Source organism: Prorops nasuta, unplaced genomic scaffold, assembly GCF_024137725.1.
Source record: "Prorops nasuta isolate Cenicafe-Biocafe unplaced genomic scaffold, Cenicafe_Pnas_1.2 PNAS00009, whole genome shotgun sequence".
NCBI lineage: Eukaryota > Metazoa > Arthropoda > Insecta > Hymenoptera > Bethylidae > Prorops > Prorops nasuta.
Window position 1 is genome coordinate 4,500,497 of NW_027116806.1, and position 16,791 is coordinate 4,517,287.

General features: G+C 38.9%; 2 protein-coding genes and 1 long non-coding RNA gene across 4 annotated transcripts; 1 reads left to right on the plus strand and 2 right to left on the minus strand.

Moving 5' to 3' along the window:
* Positions 1-104: 104 nt before the first annotated feature.
* On the minus strand, positions 105-1,713 carry LOC136776514 (alpha-ketoglutarate dehydrogenase component 4). 2 transcript variants are annotated; one of them, XM_066732091.1, is made up of 4 exons: positions 1,569-1,713; positions 1,240-1,294; positions 977-1,149; positions 105-246 (listed from the first exon to the last, which is right to left on the minus strand). In XM_066732091.1, the coding sequence occupies exons 1-4, from the start codon at positions 1,590-1,592 to the stop codon at positions 229-231; spliced, it is 270 nt and encodes an 89-aa protein (XP_066588188.1). In that variant the 5' UTR covers positions 1,593-1,713; the 3' UTR covers positions 105-228. The 2 variants fall into 2 exon arrangements, with proteins under 2 accessions (XP_066588188.1, XP_066588187.1); XM_066732090.1 differs by having other exon boundaries at positions 977-1,152.
* Positions 1,714-2,002: 289 nt separating this feature from the next.
* Positions 2,003-4,845, minus strand: Hsp83 (Heat shock protein 83). The gene is made up of 2 exons (XM_066732143.1): positions 4,688-4,845; positions 2,003-4,351 (listed from the first exon to the last, which is right to left on the minus strand). The coding sequence occupies exon 2, from the start codon at positions 4,349-4,351 to the stop codon at positions 2,189-2,191; it is 2,163 nt and encodes a 720-aa protein (XP_066588240.1). The 5' UTR covers positions 4,688-4,845; the 3' UTR covers positions 2,003-2,188.
* A 7,911-nt stretch (positions 4,846-12,756) lies between these two features.
* LOC136776360 (uncharacterized) lies at positions 12,757-14,747 on the plus strand. The gene is made up of 3 exons (XR_010823057.1): positions 12,757-13,542; positions 13,832-14,054; positions 14,193-14,747. It is a non-coding gene; the product is annotated as an uncharacterized lncRNA (long non-coding RNA).
* The last annotated feature ends 2,044 nt before the right edge of the window (positions 14,748-16,791 follow it).

Sequence of the window (16,791 nt, forward strand, 5' to 3'; positions counted from 1 at the left end):
TTAAGCTGTTAGAGAAATGAGCTAAAAGCCTGTGGTCGAAAATAGCGTGCTCGGGCAATGTCATAGTCGAGTGACCTTGTCAGTTTTATGAGTAAGAGTAGATATTTTTCGACGGGACTAGATCATTTGCGATTTTATTTATTTATGTAATACATTGTATATTAATTGATTGGTAAATAGAATTCAATGTTCTCGATGACCTAAATTCGTTGAAACCTATAAGCACTTTTATTCCGGTCCGCCACGCTGAAAAATGATAAAAAGCAACATTAGTTCGACAAAAACTTTGTAATTCTAAGAAACACAAATTAACCCAAACAAAAGGTATTTTATTGCTTATTCGATGCCTTCGGAATTTCCATTAAAATTTAAATTCTGTAAAAAATTTGTTTTTAATTGTTAGGACGATCCTTATACATAAGGATATTAAAAATTTCTCCACAAAAAATATAATCTTTCGTTTTATTTATATAAACGTTTTATTCTTCTTACGGTTATTCATTCATTAGAATGTTCTCTTTTGCATTAATTATATTTCATATACTGCTCACTTTTTAAAGATATAGATGGATCTAAGTTTGCTAGGTTTCACCAGGTTTCACAAATTATGCAATTTCGAGGGAAAGGGCTTTAAAGTGAAGCAGGATTATCGATCTGATTTAAGTACTTTAAACGTTTATAAAAAATTTTCTAGAAAAAATATTTAGAGAGAATTAAATGATTTTTCGTAAAAATTGTTAAGCTTACTTTAATTTGTCCGATTTCTCAATAATTTCATCGAAACAAATTCAAAAAATGAATAATTTTTAATTGGTCCAAAATGGATTTTGTCAATTAAGGAATATTACAAAGCATGGCAAATAAAATGGAGGTTTTCTCGCGATCTATTTTATTTGCCGACGGAATTTTCTGGAAAAGAGAAGTTGTGGAAAATACAGAGAAGCGGAATGTATTTAACGAATATTATGAATCTTACATTGATATATTCAATCTCTCGATCATCCAAGGGTCTTCTCTGGAATCTAGGAGGTAGATATATATCGTCTATAGTTGGTAAAATAGTAACATTGGGCCCTGTTGCACCTCCATTTCCTTGCTGAACCTTCGACGTTCCTGACTTGATTGATGGCGCAGCCGCTGCACCAGTGACTGCTAACCAATTTGAAATATTTAAAATTAAAATTCCTCAATATAAAGAACAAGTAGCACTATTGTTTCATTTTGCAATTAATTCTTCACCTCTGTTAATTCCTCCGTAACGAAATTTTATCATAGGAATGCGTGGTTTTACTACCTGTAAAAAAATCATTCCTAACCTATGTAAACAAATTAACATTATGTAATTGTACATTAATCCAAGAAATCTATATCAAAGAATTAGTTTCTTTTTTATTTCACCATTATATTTATAAAGTATAGCCGAGACCAACCATAGATCGCTTAAAAAAAATACTCCCTAACCTATGTAAACAAGTTTTAGTTACAATTATACAACTGATTGATAATCATTTTAGGAATATGATATGAAATAAATAGGTAATACTAAAATATTTTATTTTTTCGCTGACCTTCCACCCGTTGCTTGCCATCATTCTCTTGATCGAAGTTAAATAAAAATTTCTACTTAAAATAATTTTCTAGAAGTTCGGAACTGACTGGGTAAACCCGTCTGAATTATATGAAAGGCAAAAGAGAGACGTGTATTGACCTGTATTAATTCAAGAGAGAGAAATAGACTTTCATAAGTAGATGGCGCTTCTCCGACCTCAGCGCGCTTTTTTGACAATTTTAAACAGCTAATTATTTCCAGAACACTTTCTTTATCAGTTATAAGTTTAGATGTTGGAATAGGTAAATGGAAATTAATTTGTAAATGCTGAAATAAATAACTTGCTTCAAGTACTTGTATACTAAAATAATAATTATCTTTTCATAATTCAACTTACTTTCTAAGATAGACAGGAGTTGAAGATTGATTTTTGTAACTAATAAAAATTCAATATATGATCTAATAATAAGTTTATTAAAACATTTAATGTTTAAACTTACAGGAGAAAATATTTGGTATTGGGAATACAATTAGGAATGATAAATTAATTAATACTATTATATTACAAAACCGCTTAAAACTTTTTTATTTTTACCAGTCTTTATGTAATTATAAACTTAAACGAATAGACAGATGTGTTTAATCAACTTCTTCCATTCGAGATGCATCCTCTGCATCAACTTCAATTGGTGTTACATCCTCAGCAGGTTTTTCCTCTGGAGCAGGCTCCTCTTCATCAATACCTAAGCCAAGCTTTATCATTCTATAGATTCTAGAAGCATGCACTTGTGGCTCATCGAGAGTAAATCCTGACGAGAGAAGGGCGGTTTCAAATAAAAGAATTACTAAGTCCTTAACAGCCTTATCATTTTTGTCAGCTTCAGCTTTTTCTCTAAGAGTTTCAACAATAGCATGGTCAGGATTAATTTCCAGATGTTTCTTAGCAGCCATATATCCCATAGTGCTAGTGTCTCTAAGTGCTTGTGCCTTCATGATCCTCTCCATGTTTGCCGTCCAACCGTATTGGGAGGTTACGATGCAGCAAGGGGAATCTACTAATCGGTTGGATACAACAACCTTTTCTACTTTGCTATCAAGGATATTCTTCATAACCTTGCAAAGATTTTCAAACTTAGCTTTATCCTCTTCTCTCTTTTTCTTTTCTTCTTCATCCTCTGGTAGTTCCAAACCTTCCTTTGTTACAGATACCAGCTGCTTTCCATCAAACTCTTTCATCTGTTGGACTACATATTCATCGATAGGCTCTGTCATGTAAACGACTTCAAATCCGCGTTTCTTTACACGTTCAACAAATGAGCTGTTGGCTACTTGATCCTTGCTTTCTCCAGTGATGAAGTAGATGTGCTTCTGATTTTCCTTCATTCTACCAACATAGTCCTTTAGAGAGCATGCTTCATCTCCAGATGCGGAGGTGTGGAATCTAAGAAGATCAGCCAATTTGCTACGGTTAGAACTATCCTCATGGATACCTAGTTTGATGTTCTTGCTAAATTGGTCATAGAACTTCTTATAGTTTTCTTTGTCTTCTGTAAGCTCTTCAAACAGCTCTAAGCATTTCTTGACAAGATTTTTGCGGATTACTTTAAGGATCTTGTTTTGCTGCAACATTTCACGAGAAATATTTAGTGGCAAGTCCTCGCTGTCTACAACTCCCTTCATGAAGTTCAGATATTCTGGAATCAGTTCCTCGCAATTGTCCATGATGAATACCCTTCTTACGTACAATTTGATGTTATTTTTCCTTTTCTTATTTTCAAACAAATCAAAGGGCATGCGTCTTGGCACAAACAGTAAAGCCCTAAATTCCAGTTGCCCTTCTACAGAGAAATGTTTTACAGCTAGATGGTCTTCCCAATCATTGGTTAATGATTTGTAGAATTCACCATACTCTTCCTGAGTAATGTCATCTGGATTTCTGGTCCAGATAGGCTTAGTTTTGTTCAGTTCCTCATCTTCAGAGTACTTCTCTTTAATTGTTTTCTTCTTCTTCTTTTTCTTATCTTTATCTTCTTCTTCTTCATCCTCACCAACATCTTCTACTTTTGGTTTACCATCTTCTTCCTTTTCCTCTTCTTTCTTCTCCTCCTCAGCTTCTGCCTCATCGTCGCTTAGCTCCTTCTCACGCTCCTTCTGGACAACCAATTTGATTGGATAGCCAATGAATTGAGAGTGTTTCTTGACAATTTCCTTGATTTTACTCTCTTCTAGATATTCAGTCTGATCTTCTTTGATGTGGAGAATAATTTTTGTTCCACGACCCAGTGGCTCACCATTGTCTACTCTAACAGTGAAGGAACCTCCTGCACTGGATTCCCATAAATATTGCTCATCATCATTGTGCTTTGAAACCACAGTGACTTTGTCAGCAACCAAGTAAGCAGAATAGAAACCCACACCAAACTGGCCAATCATGGATATGTCTGCACCAGCTTGAAGAGCTTCCATGAAAGCTTTTGTACCAGACTTGGCAATTGTACCAAGGTTGTTTACCAAGTCAGTTTTGGTCATACCTATACCGGTATCAATAATGGTCAATGTTCCATCATTCTTGTTAGGGATAATCTTGATATACAATTCCTTTCCACTATCAAGCTTTGATGGGTCCGTTAAAGATTCGTAACGGATTTTGTCCAAAGCATCACTGGAGTTGGAAATCAATTCTCTGAGAAAGATTTCTTTGTTGGAATAGAAGGTATTGATGATCAATGACATAAGTTGAGCAATCTCAGCCTGGAAGGCAAAGGTTTCAACCTCTGTGTTGGTTTCCATTTTCTCTGGCATCTGAAATTTCAAAAAATTATTAACATATATGTACATAAGTAGGAAACATATTCCTCAAAATATTAGTTTACACCCCATTAATTTTTTTCCTTAATTATGACAGTTTTTGTATTTAAAACTAATTTATAAATTATTTTAAAAGAATCAAATTTGATGACAAGAACATAACCGATATCACTAAAAACTTTATCTTATTATTTTGACACGTGCAAGGAAGAACTAACGTTAAATTTTATGCAAGTTATAAGTATAAAATAACTGATTGATTATGCATTTTCACTTGATTTTAATATAGCAGAATGATTATAGGTGAAAATTAAGCTACAAAATACGCACCTTCGTTCTGTGTTAATAGATTGATAAAAGTTGAAAGTCGACAACACACACTCAATTGATTCAGACAGAAAAGCAGCGTGCCGGCAACTTCCCTGCTTTATATACCGCTGCGATTTCTAGAACATTCTGGAATATTCTAGAAGTTTCCTGGAGTCGAATACTGCTAACTTCCGATGATATTAATATCTAAAATTACAAATTTTCTTGAAATAAACTATTATATTTGAATCAGAACTATCAATTAGAAGCATTTAATTGCGAGTTTTGCTAAATAGAGTTTTATAAGATTATTTATATCCAAATGGGGTGAATAAAATTTTTTCGAAACTCATTATACGAACGTAGTACTTCCGACTTTTATATGGAATGATTCGTTTGTTCTAGAACCAGCTCTATCGCGAATATTCCAAAAATGCACATTTCTTCTATTTCTTTGCTTCTTGAACATTTGTTACTATTATTTTACATTACGGTACAAAATTCATGAAATTCATAATTAATTGAATTCTATACACATTGGACTATTTGACATGTAGTAAAATATGCAATAACAATAATGTGCTTTTCAAATTAAACTTCAATATAATGATGATTATAATTTTAATTCAGAAACATTAAACAAAATATGATTTTTTCATAAATGAATAAAGAATTGCGCTAAATTATTTAAGCATTAAAGTAAATGATGTAAGAATTTCATTTGTTAAAAGATAATATTTCTAAAATTTTATTTATACTTTTATTGATTTTACTATTTTTGGACCTATTTGAATGGAGAGAAGTTAAAAAAGAATTATACATACACACATAAAACACAGCGATTTTTACCATCAGTGAAATTTCAGTCAGTATATTTCGAGACTGTCTTGTGGTGCCCTCTGTAACGTTAGCTGGAACTTGAAAGAGCTTTGAAATTTAAAAATAACTATCAACAGAAGATATTTAAGACATCTGCTGCTGTTGTTTTTTTTATCATCGTATTAGTCTTATCGACCGAGATTACAGTAATTTTGTTCATTGTGCATATTTCCTGGTCCAATAATATTTTATCATAATAAGCATCTGAACTCAATGCAATAATAAATTACGAATGTTATTAATTTTAATCGAATTTACAACTTTATATAATTGATTTGATGACAATAAGATAAAGTTAGGTTGAAATTCAATAACATTGTTAAGATAGATTATATGATAATTCTTTTTATAATAAAGTAAAGCAAGATTAAAGTATATACAATTTTTAACATGAGAGTTCAAAGGTTTATTTTGTTAAAACATTACATGGAGCTTACTGACAAATATTTATTTATAGATATACTTTATAATATATATGTTTAGCTGGGGTGGTGCAAAATAGAAGAGTTGAGTAAATCGTGTACATATATTCCATCCAAATATTCGTATCGATGTCATTCCAAGTACCTCAAGCGAGACATCCGCCCTTCAAGGTGGTTTCATTGTAATACACATGCATGCAGTTGGCCAAGCTCTTCAACTGTGCTGTGGGAACAGCGATCGTCACGAAGTGTGTCGGTGCCTAAAAAGAGTATTACCTCCGCAAGTACGAGAAGAATATACATTCTCCTAATAAATTCAATCCTCTGAAGCACTTCTTTTTGCTCGAATAATTTGATTTCAGCTTTAACTTACCAACACTAACGCATAACGAAACTTATATTCTATTTCTTACATTTAACGAATAAATCAAATAAATATATATCAATGGAAGTGTTATTTTTAAAGATACCATGGAGCCATGCGTCAAAATGTACACGTTAGGCCTGTGCCTCGTATCAAGGTCGACAGCAATCGAGTTTCTGCTTTTCAAGGCTCGACCTCAAAATTTTCAAGGAAAACTAGTAGCTTTAATTTACAAGCAGAAACTCTTACTATTATATAAATTCCCAGCATTAACGGTGAATAAATTACAAAATCCAGTCAACGTAAACGCGTTGAGAAATAAGCGATTAAATTATAGTTAAGCTTCGCATTTTATTTTTATTCGATTGCAGAATGAGAATCGTGCGCAAATACAGTGAATCACGAAAATGAAAATGGCAATATAATTACGATAGAACAATATCTCAAGCTGATTACATTTTATTTGATTGGATTGTATAGAATAAAAACTACTTTTTATCTTAATCTATATTGTCGCAGTTTAATTACAATCAGGAATAAAATATATTTTCTATTTATACCAAATGAACGAAGTCCATCTTCACGGGTGCGCGAGATCCCATTGCCGAGTATACTTTATTTTCACTGAAGCGTGTAGCGCTGCACAAAAAGGAAGGAGGTGGGGAGAGAATAGATCGTTGGAGTTGATATGGCGAGGAACTTAACTCCGGTAACCTAGCTTTATGATGTAGTATAAAACTCATACAGCTAGATAACCAAAGAAAATGTCCGCGCCAAGATCTTCAGATTTCCAGCGTGATAATAATAAAATTGATTCTCTGCCATTCCTCTTGCGCCATCTTCTTCCCTCGACGGAACTAAAGCTTTCTGTTCGTGCCTGAAACAAAAATCACTTGTGACGTCGCCAGGACTAATTTATATGTCAGTCGTGAGAAGAGTGAAAAGCAAAAAAAAAAAAAAGACAGAGAGAGCCATTGACATTTCAGAGTGAAAGTACCTTATAACGGAGGCCTACATTATGCGAACACTCTTTCTTTCCTCGTCTCTCTGTAGTTCCTCCTCTTACATACAAAATCATTATCCAAGTACTCGCTTGATTCTTTTATCCAACAATATTCAATCAAACATTCGTTATATTTCTTAAGATAACCGTCTTGTCCAATTTACTCGGTAGAACGCATTTTTTCAAGGTAAGATCGAGTGATTCTTTTCTCTTGGTCAATTTATTCAGTTTCCAAGACGAGCAAAAAGTTGTAGCGATTTAAGCACTTTATCGATTCATGCACAGTTAACCATGGCAATTATCTGAAGAGAAATTAGTATTGAAACGATACGATTAAGATTTTAGCAGTAATTTAGCTGTGATTAATTGAAAGCGGTGAGACAAATGTTGGTTAATTTACAGTTGACGTGTGAAACGTTTCGTAAGTATCTGTGAGGGAAAGTAATAACTATACCTTATCTCACCAATGTTACGTCAAGAATCAAGCGAGTCTATCTCCTGCATTCCGTGGTTTCAATTATTTATAATAATGCCATGTGGCTCTCGTTGCTCTCGAGCGAAGCACAGCGATTTATCCGAATCGCAAATTACCGTCACGTACTCGCACGACAAACATATCTACTTATAGTATAACACATATCTATCTCACACGATAAGCCAGCCTTCGATTCGTTTATTTGTCAGGTGAGCGTTGTCGATACTCGAACGTGGAAATGAAAATAGATTGAAATTTTCCGATAAATACCTGAAGAGATTTGCAAGCAGTCGTTCGTTGTGAGGGACAATAAATCTAAAAATTTAGATTACTATTAAATAAGAGAACAAGCTTGAAATTAACGTACTGAAAGCAGGTCTTTGGACGATACGTTTTATTGACCGTTCGGTTATCAAATAGCTATAAGTTTCTATCGCGCTTCAACGGCCATTTCGTCATTTGATTCCCGCCAATCACTCGCCGAGTTTCAGATCCACACTGGCCAAGAGCACAGATGTCTCTCCAACATTAATTTTCAAATGATATTTTTACTCGAATACTCGAACGGTGATTCTCAACTGTACACGATATTTGCCTCCTCGCTGAGTCCACTTTTCCGTAAAATTTCTTGGGTAAATACAACTGGTGTGAGTAAGCGAGATTGTCACGGGCTAATATAGTATATCTGCGTGTGTACGACCATTATCGCTTTAGTACTTATCGAGGTGGATTTATTTTATTTTACCAAAGACTCGCTAAAACTGAGAGATATCGCTGAAGTTAGATACGTTTTTTCGATTTGCAAAAATTAAGTAGGGGCTTTTGAATTTTTCTGCCTCTATTTCTCACTCACTTTTTCTAATCCTTTCTCGATGAATCGTAACGACGAAATCCTAAAATTCTAGTCATTATTACAAGCTTGGGAGCCAAGTTTGAATTTCGATAACGAACCTTTGAGTCATAATACGCCACGAACCGAAAATGATACGTAAACACTATAAACAGTCTCGTATAACAAAGATGACCTTGAACCCGAGGTAATCTATTTTCTCATTACAATACCATTTGTACATGATTTATAAATTTTGTATTCTACAATGCCACGATAATTCGCGATGATTTTATTTTCATAATCACAATTTTGTCTACTGAAAAAAGTAGAAAAGGAAAAAATTACCTCCACAAAATTCACTGAAAAAATGTATAAACGACTATCCTAATAAAATGCCAGTTGTTTTACTGGCAGCTTTGAATGTTCGGAATGGAAAATGCTGAGCCGGTTAAACGGTTTGTGGCTGGTTTGCGTGCTAATTCATACATAATACGCACGTTATTCAAAGTCAGATGAGGATACGTCAGCCAGGTAAATGACGCATTACATTAATGTGTGGAACAAAAACGCGTTTATCAGTCCTCCGATGACATCGAAAACTGCTCTACTAAACTCTAGAAAAATACAAATAACTTAAAAATTGGTGAATACGGGTCACGTCAAGGATACCTTCGACATGGAACATTAACGGTAACCTCGAACGTTGCTTTGACTTTGATTTTGTAACGTTGGCGATTAATACCGAGTGTACCCGAACGTTGATAATGGTAATGAAAATGGTTGTAGCAATGGTGCTTTTCACACAGTAGCGAGCGCAGTTTAATGATTCTAGACGAGTAAGGTGAATAAATTCAGCAGGAAACGCGAAGGAATTTAGCCGTTGCTGAAGAAACGGCTGGATAACCTGTTGCTAGGAGAGTGATCTACGGAAATTCGCACGCGAACTGTAAGGTAAAGCGCGGGAAAAAGCAGCAAGTAGGTAGTAAACCCGATCGGTAAAAAAGAATGTTTTATCGACTGAATCTACGTGCGTAACGGAAAAAGCCCGAAAACGGTTGAGAGAAGGGGCCTAATCGAGGTAAGAAAACCCGTTCAAACATGTTTCAACGATCTCTTCCTGATTGAGAGGTCTCGGATGCTTTAAAATGGCGGTAAAATCGACGTAATCGTTGAAAAATTTAACAAAACAATAGAAAAACTTAAAGTCTCATTTTTGTCCGAATTCGTAATTACAGATGGTGGCAGGATACTCGAGCAAGGTTAGGTGGACCGGATGAGAGTAGGACCAGAAATCTCTAGAAAAAAACGAGATATTGGCCGAAAAGTAAGAGTTCATACCTGAAGAGGTCGTCGAGGATAAAGTAAAAATTGAAGAAAACTCCGAAAATATTACGAAGAACCAGTGCACAGAGAGGGTCTACTTTTAACAGGTTGGCTGGACGGAAATGTAAGGAATGAGGTTACGATAGAAAAGGGAGGAGGATATAAGGATGTTAGGGAAGAAAATTACACCTGGACGAGCTTGCGATGAGATCACTACCGCACTCACTGATCAACTGGCCCCGCGCTCTACGACCGTACCGCACGCACCTTTCTTGGCCCCTTCTTCAAAGTCGACAACCACCACTATTCTCCTCGAGGATTTTGCTTTGCGATTGGTGCGTTCAAACCAGCCGGATGACGTCACCGATGCGAACGTACGACGTCTCTCAGTCGTTGATCCTCCCTTCCCCCCTTGACTCTCCCTCTCTCTCGCTCGCTCTTCTCCCATAAAAGACTCCGTTCTCTCTTTCTCTCTCCCCTTTCCGTCGCCCCTACCTGCTTACCTACCTAGTCTTCGTGTACTCTCCTCTACGTGTGCCTCGGTGCTCTCTCTGCCTGAAATCCTTCTTCTCTCTCTTTCTCTCTCCCACGTTTCCTCTCCTTTCTCAAGCCGTCTTCGTCCCTCTCCCAAACATATTGGATCTCCTTGAAACACACCGAAAGTTCTCAAACTCTCGCCCGGCTCTTCTATAATTGAAAAAAAAAACAAAAAAAAAAAAAGAATAACAACTTGGAACTCCAGAAGTTCGTTTTGATGTTTTCAATGTTGAAAATTTCGCTCTAAGTTCTTAACGCTCGTTCGAACATACATTGGATTTAACTTTGCAGGTCCTCCCTTTGGGTTAAAATGGAATAGGAGGAGGTGAATTTTTGGCTTCGGAGGTTGGGCAGCATCTTTGCTCTCGTCTTGCTCTCAAATGAGGTATCTCTGTCTGTTGTAAGATGGAGAGACGAGAGTATAGTCTGCGTCCTTTTACTTACGTGCCAGCCCCTTCTTGCTGGTTTGGGTCGACGACGGTGCCGGTGCGTCGAAGAGAACGGCGGTGGCGGCGGTGGCGGCGGCGGTCCGTCAGGTAGACGGGGAGACACAAAAAGGAAAAAAAAGGATGCATTCCAACGACTATAGTCGGTCCATAACGATTCCCATACGTTCAGCTCGGAACAACCAATGACCCCTCTACCGATCTCCGGTTCTCTTTCTCTTCCCCCCTCCCCCCTCTTATATATATATCTCTCCCCTTACCAATACCTTTCTACCTCCCTCCCTCGTTCCATCCTTCTTCAACGCTCACCCACCGGGACCTTCTGCACGTTTTGCACGACTCCACGTGTCTCCTGCTCTCCCTTTTCCGCCGCTCTCGCTTACAGCGTACAGCCTCCGGCAGAAATCCCGTCCGAGCCACCACAATATCGTCCAACGCGCCAACTTCATTATTCCAATGCCACGAAACGACAAATAATCATCCCAAGTCCCAAGTTTTTTCCTACAACCTCTACACGCTCCAGTATTCTAATTGCTGAATTTTTTAGGTCCACGAGATTACGCACACCGACGCCATTTTCTTTGCTCGCTGTACCAATGGAGCGGATTTCTGTAGAAGTCTGCAGCTTCTCGCTCGGTGAAAACGAGTTTGTTTCATCGATTATCCGAAATCACCACGAGAGGTTAATTTCAAATGAATTGGCGAACGGATATCGACTGCGTGGAAAGGTGGGCGTTGCTGGTACGGAGAATCGAGAGCGAAGAGTCAAACCCCTTGCTCCGTACGCAATGGTCGCTCATTGAACGATACTTTAACCCGGATGCTCGTGCTCCGACCACTGAAAATTACGACACGCAGCCACACATGCCTCCTTAATTGGCGTTGGATGCGCGCACAATGTTTCGACCAGTGGAGAGCTTGAAACTTGAATGGACCGAGACATATTTCCTGAAATAAGTATTTGGAAAATTTCACTTCAGCCTCTACATCTCCCACTATAGCCAGAACGATTAACTTGAGTTTCCTCATATTCCTTTCAGTCTAGCTGCCGAAGTTTCGATACGAGGGAATGCGAGGTGAGACTGTGCAAGGCTGGTTGGATAAATAATGAGACGCAGAATTTAAGAAATAGGCTTTGGAAAAGTCCATGAAGGAAAGGGAAAAGGGAGAAAAGGTGGAAAAGTAGTCGGGAGTGATCCCTGCATTATGAATTCGAGGGGTTGGGATTCTTGGGATGGAGAAGATCGGTACAGTTATATCCTCCTAGCAGTCTCGCTCGGTTTGTGACTGTCCAGGTATAAGGCTAATCCATGGCTGATGGCTCTGGCACGCAGGCGTTGGCGTCACGAGCCGATGCCCTTCGACTTCCGCCGGATGTACATCGTCCTTGCTTCGCTCTTTCTTCCGTTTTCCACTAGCGCACACCTGACTTTTTATTTCACACGAACCGAGTGTCAGACTGCGAGACCCCTCGCCCCCTACCATAAACAGAAAAGACCATTTTAAAAGTCCAGAGACTTAGACATTCATATACATTATTCCATTTGAAAGAAAAGGACCATTAAGGGATCCCAGAAAGCGACCGAGAGATGCAAGAAACTGATTAGAATATCTTTAATCGATTGGTCGTGCCTGAACAAACGCCCAAGGTTTTTTGGCCCAAAACTTTTGCGCGGGAAATAATTGAGACAAAAAGATGGCAAAGGTGTGAAAGTCTTTCTTACGCTTCAAGCCTGATTTCAAAGGGGTCTTTAATGGTTCGTTGCCAGTTAAGATCGCTGTTTAGCTCGGTAATGTGGCCAATAACAATTGAGCGTGGTGGGCAAGAAAGGATGAACGCGCGTAATTGCGGCTGCACTTTTGCCGCGGAAACCTTGGGGCTACGCGTCGTCCTATTCCTATATACTCGGCTAGTGGAGACCGAGGCGAGAAGAAGGAAGAAATTGTGGAGGATAAATTTGGGAAAGAGAGGGATTGGCAAGATGGCGGAAAACCGTAACGGACCAAGTTGAGGCTGGAAGTTGTTGGGGCCGGTCCACCTGAGCCGAGAGAGAGAAGATGGCGTTTAACCCCACAAGAAAAACACGAAGAGTCCCAAGTGGCGGCAGAAGGGGCGAGAGAGGACTATGAAGTTTCGGTTCTTGGACTACACGGGGGTTCCAAGCTTTCCTTTTTACCTCTCAGGCAGGTGCGAAGCGATTTCTATAGTCCTCGTCCTGGTAACCGCCTCTGCACAACCGTCGAAAGCGGCTCCTTCGAATTTAACATTTCCAAAGCATCAAGCTACCTGCTCCAACTGTCTGCGCGCAACTCTAACTCGATAAATTACCAAAGTGTCGTTTCCACCATTCCAGAATCTGGAGACGCGCGTTCTTCGGCAACGACGATCCATCTTCGTCCAATACCAGCCTTCGATAAACACGCGTCTCTTCGTCATCTGCAATTTTGTTAATCGTTGAAGCAACCAACGCTCGACCGCCATTTTCCTCGAATAACCCTAACGACAACGGCCATTCCTGGACGACGTGGGATTTCTCAGCAATTTGGGAAGCTTAAGATTTTTTTCTCAAATAGTCCATTGATTATACAGAGCAGGTAGGGCTTCGATCCGGAGTCCTTCCATTTCCTGGGCCTTTTCCGTTAATGATCCCAACTCCAGCGAACAAAGACTTAAATAACGATGGACCTTTTCAAATCTGGCCCTGATCTCTCAAAAACTCCCTCTAATCTCGCACAGTCCATTCCTCTTACCTACAATCTTATATTATACCTCTCATGGAAATTTCTATCCATCTTTGCCAATGAAAAATCACTCGACCTTCGAAATTTCCATGAACAAAAGGAGCTTGTAAATTGTCGACTTTAAGTTTTCTCTTAATCCTAGGGGACATGGAAGAGACTCGTTAAGCTCGCACTTTGGGATGAGTCGAGATTTGGTATAGCAGCACGATTAAATTGATTGGAAGTTGCGTGCTGCTTCTGGAAATGGCGATGGAGGATGGAGGATATTGGACCGAGGGGCAGCAGACATTGCGGTTGCGGCAAGCTGCCCATTGAAATCACCAAGCGGCAGATAATCAAGCAGGCCGAGCTTGAAATCTCACGCGGTAGGTTTAAACTTATCAAGATTTTTTCCAAATTATTTTCCTCGTCGGGCGCAATTTTAATAAAAATAAGAATGCTTCTTGCAAGCAATCTCTTGATGAGGAAACCATAAAATTACTAGAATAATAATACATTTTCAGGTGCAAAAAATATAAATCGGTTAATCTTATGGTGAAAATGGAACGAACCATTCTTCGTGGCTTCGTCGAAGAAAATTCAGTCATGTGTGACGTTTATGAAGTTGAAAGGTGACCATTGGCTGAGACAGGGAATGACTCGGCAGGGCGAGTGAGTGTCGATGATGTCATCGTCAGCGAGTACTCGCGCCTACGCTTTCCTCCGCTCTTCCTTTTTCTCTCTTAACCAAAGAGTTTCCTCTACTATAAACGCTTCTTATCCCCTCTTTCCTCGATCCGACGCTCCTCCCCCCGATCTCCTCTAATTCCCTATCAACCAAAAATCCTCGATCTCCCTTCTACGCAAGTTCCCCTTCAAAAATTCTCCCTTGGACCAAATATCCCCCTCCCTCCGAACACTTCACCCTAAATCCTTCTTCATTCCTGTCGTTCTTTCCCTATCCAGACTCTTCGTTCCTCTGCTTTCAACTCATCCTGTTTTTTTTGTTCCAGTCTTCTCCGATACATCCACCTTTTTCTTCCTGCAGTTCTCTTAACTCTGTTTTATTCTCTCCTCGATCTTCGATCAATATATTTTCATTGTACAAAATAATGCATTTGTATCAATCTCTCTTTGCTCGTTCTATCAAAGAGCTCGTGCATATGGTATACCCCCTACCATTTTGTATCTATCCGTAGAATCTATTTATCCTTTCCTCTATCCGAGTATTCGTATCTCTCTCGTAAGCATTACTCTGCTGAATCTCACAGTGGCTCCTCGTTCGACCCAGCAACTTCTTCCCACACGAGGCAAATCTTCTGGTTCCCCCATCGAGAGGAAAGGCTTCGGTTCCGTCTTGTCTCTCTCTCTCTCTCTCTCTCTCTCTCTCTCTCCTCCCCCCTTCCACAATCCACTTCTTCTCATCTTCTCTACCCCCCCCCCCCCGCAATGATTCGCCGTCTCGTCCTGGCCGATTCCGCCGATCCACACTTTGCGCCGCGCGCGGCCGAGCAAGCAATACATATAACGTATATATACTACCGAGGACACGAGGCTCGAACGTGCCTCGGACATCGCTGGGACTTGGCTGCCTCTTTGCCTTTACCTTTACCTTTGCTCGCCATTGCCGTTGTCTGCCTCTGCCTCTCCATATACCGGTTATGCAGATGGAGCTCCTCAGCCTCAGCCAGCCTCGCTCTCCATTCCCCCCCCCCCCCCTCGAACCTCCCTTCAGTCTCGCCAGAAAACTCTCATCCACCGTGATCTTCCATTTTCTTCAATTTTCGCCGAGCAGGAAATGACCCGGTTCAGAGAGAAAACCAGTAATACTCTGCATCGGTATTTAGCATGGACTTCGAGTGATTATTATATACATGTATAGTCAGGAGAGAAAGAAACATTAATTGGTTTATTGGCAGAGGGAAATATACAAAGTTCTTTTTACTTTTAACAAGAGTTTGGCAAACTGTTCTTTCAGTCAAGGATTTTTATGGGGAGAGTGCAAGAGCTTCACAGACCCTACCGGTTCTCGAGGGCGATTTGTAGTGCGTTAATCTTAAGGTGGAATGCCTTTCTCTCCAGGATATGATGAACAGGAGTCAGGTCCTGGGAGGATAAAGCAGTTCTTCTCGTGGGCGATAAAAACTTACGACCAAGGGAGAAAAATTAATAATCGTTTGGCTTGTTGAGTACCCTCGAGTGGCGACTCCATGCTGGACTTGGTATCTCTTCGCGAGACTTCTTTTTCTCCTCCATTCTCCTCCTTTTCTTCTTTTCATTCAACTCTTTCATTCTATGTAGTTTTACAATCTTATTATAAGATTGTTTTTTTAAGTTTGTATCTGGTTAATTTTTTTGTACTCGTTTAATTCGATGTTTCTCTATCAGATTTGACAACTTCAATTCATGTCCGGAGACTCGTATGACATTCAGCGACAATTGATTATCTTTTACAAAGTGTCCGATAGAAGAAAAGAGTCTCGCTAGGGAGCTGTCGAAAGAAGTTTTGCAACTCTTCGTGGCCGGTGGATCAGCTTTCTGCTCGAGTGCCAGACCCAAATTTATTCCAGAAACGTCTCGTGCATTCGAAGGGCGAGCTCTCCAAGGAATATTACGCGATTTTGGACGTTTCACGGATGATCCATGAAGAGGAAACTAGGGGACGTCCAAAAGTTCATCAATTATCGCTAATTAATTTCAGATATGAATGATTTTTTTAATTTTAAAACAAGACTTTTGGGGAGTTCTAGAAAATATACAAAATCTAGAATTATTGTTTAATTGATTTATAATTCGAGTTAGAAACAAAAAGAAGTATATTCTAGAGCAAGATTTTTAGGAAATTTTCAACGTGGAAAAAATTACAAAGTTGAATTATTTAGAATATTGTTGGTTAAATCGGCCATATTTTTCTTAAGACAAGTTTTGTTTTCGCTTTGAACTGAGTAGATTTGAGAAACTCCTTGAGTAGTCGTGACAAGCCGAGACAGGCGTGCCAATTGTTTACACAACAACACACGTTGCCCGTATCGACAAATATACACGGTAGCTTTTGCGACCGTCACGCGTATCTTCCAAGAAACGAAAAATATGCAAAGCAGTTTATAAACTTTCGCAAAAGAT

Excerpts from the sequence above, each read along its gene's own strand:
- Hsp83 (XM_066732143.1), bottom strand. The coding sequence starts at position 4,351 with ATGCCAGAGAAAATGGAAACCAACACAGAGGTTGAAACCTTTGCCTTC.
- LOC136776514 (XM_066732090.1), bottom strand. The coding sequence starts at position 1,592 with ATGATGGCAAGCAACGGGTGGAAG. Across the intron at positions 1,295-1,568 it reads TGGCAAGCAACGGGTGGAAG|GTAGTAAAACCACGCATTCC; the intron begins GTCAGCGAAAAA and ends ATTTTTTTACAG. Across the intron at positions 1,153-1,239 it reads TTACGGAGGAATTAACAGAG|CAGTCACTGGTGCAGCGGCT; the intron begins GTGAAGAATTAA and ends CAAATTGGTTAG.